Source organism: Bos taurus, chromosome 19 (assembly GCF_002263795.3).
Source record: "Bos taurus isolate L1 Dominette 01449 registration number 42190680 breed Hereford chromosome 19, ARS-UCD2.0, whole genome shotgun sequence".
In the NCBI taxonomy this organism is placed as follows: domain Eukaryota; kingdom Metazoa; phylum Chordata; class Mammalia; order Artiodactyla; family Bovidae; genus Bos; species Bos taurus.
The window spans coordinates 11,684,993-11,691,213 of NC_037346.1; the positions used below are offsets into that span (position 1 = coordinate 11,684,993).

General features: G+C 59.8%; 1 protein-coding gene across 4 annotated transcripts in view; it reads right to left on the minus strand.

The window, feature by feature from the left end:
• The window catches only part of TBX2 (T-box transcription factor 2), a 35,255-nt gene that overhangs the window by 27,612 nt on the left and 1,422 nt on the right, over nt 1-6,221 (minus strand). For all 4 annotated transcript variants that reach the window (XR_009491552.1, XR_003030691.2, XM_059878158.1 and 1 more), the window contains 5 exon segments: nt 5,584-5,851; nt 4,464-4,610; nt 3,188-3,264; nt 2,920-3,083; nt 1,855-2,492 (listed from right to left, as the gene is read on the minus strand). Coding sequence is in view for 2 of the 4 variants with exons in the window: in XM_059878158.1 (XP_059734141.1) it covers nt 1,855-2,492; nt 2,920-3,083; nt 3,188-3,264; nt 4,464-4,610; nt 5,584-5,851 (1,294 nt within the window). In the remaining 2 variants the exon portion in view is untranslated.

A 6,221-nucleotide genomic window follows, 5' to 3' on the forward strand; every position in this document is an offset into this window, starting at 1 on the left:
CCCCGAAGGGCTGGGGCCACATAGGACGGGAGGAGCTTTGTATATTCTCCCTCCCTCTGCCCACCTGTTCAGGGGTCTCCTGCCCGGGCCAGGAGAAGGCTCCAGATGCCAGTCTGTTCATAAACTGGCCTGAATGCAAAGAACTCCCAGCGGCTCCCTAGTGGCAGCTGAAGAAGGAATGCAGAGTCTTTGCCTGTGGAAAGCCCAGTAGCCGGGAAACCCTGCACAAAAGACCGCCTGCGGCCCAACTTTTGGATTATCTGACCTTTGAGATCATGGTTCCTTCCACGGAGTACTTGGGGACATGGGGAGGAGGGCATGAGCTGACTGAGCTGGGCTTCCAGGGAGCCTCAGGCCTGGCTCAGGCAGGGAGAAGGAAGGGAAGTAGCTTAGTCAGAGATGACAAAATACCCTTCCTGAGAAGGTCAAGCCCTACTGAGCATTCAGACCTAGCATCTCAGAGGAAGGAGGGGGCTTCAGATCTCCAAGGTTTTGTCTCTTTCTGATGGCCATAGGAAGATCCCCTGGAGGAGGGCATGGCAACCCACTCCAGTATTCTTCCCTGGCGAATCCCCATGGACAGAGGAGCCTGACTGGCTACAGTCCATAGGGTCTCATAGAGACTGAAGCGACTTAGCACGCACAGTACGATGGCCATAGGTGAGTGGTTAACCACTAGCAGTATATCTAGTGATGCCTCCCGAGTGCTGAGTGCCTGTTCCCTGGCCTTGCACCTGTTAACCAGGCTGCGACTAGAAGCCCTGACTTCCCTGTGACCTCTGCGATGCCCATGCTCGTCACCAGAATTTGTCTGGGGAGGAGGCATTCACATACACACAGAGTCAACCTCCAGGCAAATTAAACCTCCAGGCTCTGAACTCCACTTTCTGGAGGCTTCCTTACCAGCTCAGAGCCCCAGATACTGATGCCAGTGCCTCCAACGTTCACTCCACACACCCCTGACGCTGAGCTGTATTTGAAACTCATTTCAGAATCCCTTCCCCCACTTTAAAAATATTTGCTTCTGAACCAAAGGAGCCTTCTCAGACCTAAACTCCTATTTTCCTTCCCTTAAGATAAGATCTTAAGGGTTCAATTTGCCAGAAACCTCAGAGGGAAGAAAATGAATGTAGAGATTCCAAATCTTTCTACAGGGAATATTCCATCCAAGCAACCAAAGAGGCCACTCTCCCCTTAGGATCTTCTAATTTTGCTGCTGCCCACAGTTTCATAAGCTCTCCCCTGGGAGCTCAGAATTTCGACCTGGGCCTGAAGGACTGAGATGTGTGGCTGGGGGAGTTGGGAGACTCAGTGTTGGGGAAGAAAAAGCCCCGGCCTTTGTCAGGTCGCTTCCTGAGGGTCTGAAAGGAGCCCGAGACATCTGGGAGGTGGGTCAATTTGGTGGTCGGTTATCCAGAACACACTGCAAATTCTCGTACTTTTTTTGTCCAGCCACTTTAGCCTTTCGGGGACTAACAGTAGTTCCCAAGAAAAATGTCCTGAGGCAGGCCAGGCAAGTGGACTTACAAAAGCTGGAGGCAGACCCAGTCTGACAGGGCACAGAGTCTAATGGGTCCCAGTCTATTCTGGGGTTAGAGGGAAGGAAATAGGCCCAGAGAGGGTCAGGGACTTGCCCAAGGTCACACAGGAATCAGAAGCAATCTCCTGGCCAAATCCTGGACCTGGTCTTGGTCTCCCAGAAGCCAGGTGTGGTTCAGAGGGTCCACCGGATCTCCCCAGGAGGGAGTCCTTGCCGGCGGACGCCCGGAGCGCCTTCAGGCCCTATGCCTTCCACCTCTGCCCGCCTCGGATTCCCCTTCCTTCCTTATGCTGCTGCCAGCTCACAGGCCTTACCTGAGATGCCAGCATGTGCTGGGAGAGGTGGAATGGGAAGGGCCCGGCGGTGCTGGCCGCACTGCCCGCGGGACCCAGCCCGCCCGCGTCCAGCCCGGTGGCGGTCCCTGGCCCGCCGCCTCCACCACCGCCGCCTCCGCCGGCCACCGAGGCTAGTAGGTGGCCCATGCCCATGGCGGAGAAGGCTCCGGGCCCCATGGCGAACTGTCCCGGGTGCAAGAAGAGCGGCTGGCCGGCCCCCAGCGGCCCGAAGAACTGCTGCCCGTGCAGGTGGCCGGAGAAGGCCAGGCCGGGCAGGTGTCCGGCGCCCAGCGGGGACGCGCTGTCCGTCTGCACCACCAGCGGCGCCAGGCCGGGCTCCTTGCCTTCGCTCGCCTCCTTGCGCCCCTCGTCCTTCCGCCGGGCTTCGGCGCGCTCCTTCTCTAGGCTCCGCAGGCCGAACGGGCCGTCCCCGCCGCTCTCGGCCGGCTCCTTGCCCCTCTCGGGGCTGCGCCGCTCCCTGGCGCGATCGGGTTCGGTCAAGCGAGGGGGGCTGCTGCTGTCCAGGGCGGGGCTGCGGCCTAGCGCCGGCCCCGCGCGTTCCTCGCCCAGCCGCTCGGGCTCCGGGTCACTGTCCGCGGCGCACGACTTCTCCTCGGCTGCGGGGAGAGAGGATGCGCGGCGTTACCGGCCCGGGGACAGACAGGCGCGAAGTCCGAGACGGAGAGACGTGCACAAGTCTGCTCTCGGGGAGGCCACGTCGGAGGAACTCCTGGAAGCTCGGGGTAGTAGGGGTCACCCCATCCAAGATCCCTTATTTACGGGGAGGGCGGGGGAGGAGGAAAGTGAACCCGGCAGAGGAGGCCTTGCTGCCGCAGAGTCACACAGAGCCAGCGCCCTAGGCTCAGAGCCCAGAAGGATCTGCGGGCCACCAGGGACCGCACTCAGAGGAGGCCTGGGGTAGAGGCCTGTCCCAGACTCGCCGCTGACGCTCCCCCCAGGCCTTCAGTTAGCCAGATGCTGAGCACCGAGCCAACCCGGCGCCCGGGGGACACCCTCCCCTTCTCCTCCCGGCCCCACCCGCACCTCTGGTCCGGTGCAGGCGCAGGGGACTGGGCGCCGTCCCCGGAGAGGGTGGCGGTTCCCGCGCAGGGGGAGGGTCGCAGGACGAGGCGTCCGACTCCGCGCCGTCGCGCTCCGGCTTGCAGTGCTCCTCGTACAGGCGCAACGACGGCAGCGTCAGCTGCTTCCTGGGGATGAGCCGCAGGAGCGGTGTGAGCGCAGCCCACCCCCTGGCCCCTCCACGCCCTGCTCCCCCAGGCACCCGCCAGCCGGCAGCCCCGCGCACCCTCACCTTTTCTCCCGCCGGCCGTTCCCGGTGTCCCGGAAGCCCTTGGCAAACGGGTTGTTGTCGATCTTAAGCTGCGTGATCTGCGGGGACCAACCAAGGGGGCGGCGCCAGGTCAGGCTGCGGGCTCGTCTAGCCTGGCCCGGGGCACCTGGAGGTCAGAGGCTGCTCGCCCCAGAAGAGAGCCCCCGGGGAGGGTACCCTGGGTACCCGCCCGCCTGGGCTGGGCCGCTCCAAGCCACAAGGCAAGGTGAGGTCGGCGGGCGGACCTCGAAGAAAGCGACCTCCAAAAACTATATATATTCGAGGTATAATCCCTCGACTTGCACACACAAGCCCAAAGCTGTGCACCCCGAGTGGAAATCCGTCCAAGCGAGCATGCAGGCCCACCCGGCCATTCGAGTTAAGGGAACCCGGCACCTGAGCACCCAGGTCAGCAGACACACATGTCGACAATCACAGGCACGGCTCCGCGCACACGCAAGTACACACATGTAAAACAAGTGCCCAGGGAATCAAACGAATTCACACGCCTCCACACGGATTCAAGGCACTCCAAATGGTGCACGCATATACCGGCCCAGGACAGATCGGTTCACAATGACAGGGAAAAAAAAAAAAAAAAGATAGAAAAAAATACGGCCGGCAGGACACTCAGACACTGTCCTTCAACCCAGAGTGGTGCACACGGACTTGGGCCTTAGCAGGGGGTTGCCTTGCCTCTCTACAGAGAGGGTGTAGAAAGATAGCAGCCAGGAAAAGCCCTTTCCCTTGAAGGAAACGTCTCCAAGCACATCCCAAGGGGTCCCAGGCCTGAACTGACCCAGAGAGGGATGGGGGGCGGGAGGGGTGGTGGCTGTCACCTGTCCCCCCCGACCACCTCTGGCTCGCCCAGGAGAGGGAAAACTAGGCCCTGGGTTCCCAGCAGCCGGAAAGTCTGGGCAGATTGCCTCGGGCGCCCTCTTTTCATTTAAATTCCCATCCAAGAGCCAAGAAATAAACGAATAAAACGTAAAAATGTCAGCGCGGGCCCGGAATCTCTGCTAATTACTAAGTAAACATCCCCACCCCAAGGAGCGCCCAGCTGTTCGCGCGCCCCGGGGAGCGTGTGCGTACGTGTCGCGGGCCTACAAGAGCGAGCCCGGGGGGTTTCGCTGGGTGCTGCGCTTACAGAGGCTGGGGGCCCGGGAGCCGATCGTGAGGGTGGAGGGGGGGGGGGCGGGCGTGCAGGGGGCCGTGGGCGGGTGTGAGTGGAGGGTCGGAGGCCGCCCGACCCGCGCACCTTGTCGTTCTGGTAGGCGGTGACCGCGATGAAGTCGGTCTCGGGGAACACGTAGGTGCGGAACGTGCTGTAGGGCAGCTTCAGGATGTCGTTGGCTCGCACGATGTGGAAGCGCGGTTGGTACTTGTGCATGGAGTTCAGAATGGTCTGCAGGGAGGGCGAGGGTCAGCCGACAGCCCCCAGCCTGTCTCCCAGAGCCTTTCTATTCTCTGGGGACCGGACCTTCTGCCATTTTTCTGTCTCTCTCACGTTCTGTCTTTCCCACCTCACCCCCAAACCTTCCCCCGCTTTCTCCTGTCTTCTCTGCTCCTTACCTCCCCATATTAATTTTTCTTCCCCCCCCTCGATTTTCTTTATCACAGTTTCTCTTTTCATTAAAAAAAAAAATTACCCCAGCTGGAAACCAAAATAAAACAAAACTCGCTACCATTCCACTCTTAACTTCTCTTTCTCGTCATGGCTAAGCCCCTAGTAAACCCAGGGAGAGAAGACTGGGGCCTTTGCGGCCTCACCGACCTGCCCTACCTCGGGATGGGGTAGTCCCTTTAGCCCGGTGAACTGCCCCTTCCCATTCACTGGGGCCCTGGCTCAGGCAGAAGCAGTGAGAACCCCAAAATCCCCTCTCCCAGGTCAGGCATCTGCCTGAGGGAGGAGGGAAAGGTAAGGAGGGGAGTTGTTTGACCTTTTAAATCTCCTCCTTTGGGGATGGGGGTGGAACTTGGGTCTTGGGGAAGGGTGAGAACCAACTGAGGTCCTGGGCCAGTCTTCCAAGCTCAGACCCCAAAGACCACAGCTCCACAACCCGTCCCAGCTGCACCTGCCTCCTGCTCGACTCCAGAAGGGAGTTTGGAAGGCCTGAGATTTTGAGAGTTTGGAAAGTGAGATTGTGGGCAGCCTGGAGCTTAGTGGCTGTGAACCCCAACATTCCCCAGGCTTGCAGAGCAGAGCCTCTGCACCCAGGCCCAGCCGGCAAAGGCCACAGGGCAGTGATCTGGGCAGGGGCACTCTGGGGGTTCTGCGAGCACTCCCCTCTGGGGAACCGGGGGTCTTCTCTCCTCCCCACCAACCCATGGTGCTACTTGCAGTCTTCGACCCCCATCAGCACTTGGCCTGCACTCACGAAGCCGTGCTTGTCCGAGATGTTGTTGGTCAGCTTCAGCTTGTGGAAGGCCACCGGCTTGGCCATCCACTGCTCCCCCGTGGCCGGGCTGTCTGGGTGGATGTACATCCGTTTGGGCATCTCGGGGTCGGCCTTGCCTGCCACCATCCAGCGCGAGTTATGGAATTTATACCGGCAGTCATCAGCGGCCACAATGTCCATCAGCAGGATGTATTTGGCCTTCTTGTCCAGGCCGCTGACTCGCACCTTGAAGGGAGGAAACATCCTCCTGGGAGAAAGTGAAAGAGGGAGAGGTCAGGGAAGCCAGTGGATCTCGAGGACCCCTCTCCCCCAACCTTAAGCTTCGCCACACATGTTCCTCTGTTGCCCTTGCTCTGTCCTCTTAGGAAGGTCTGGGAGATTCCACCTGTGGTGGTTATTCCTAGGAGATCCCATTTCTGCCTGTCAAGACCCTCTCCTGTGATGAAGCTTGCCCTCAGCCCTATGCTCAGATCTAGTGACCCCTTTTTTCTCCCTCATCTGAGATGAAAGCCGAGCTCCAAGAAAGAAATCCAAGGCCCTTACAAATATACCCGCTTCTTATGAACCTCCCTGAAATTCGTTCGTGGGAATATATCCACTTAGGGCCGAAGCTCTCA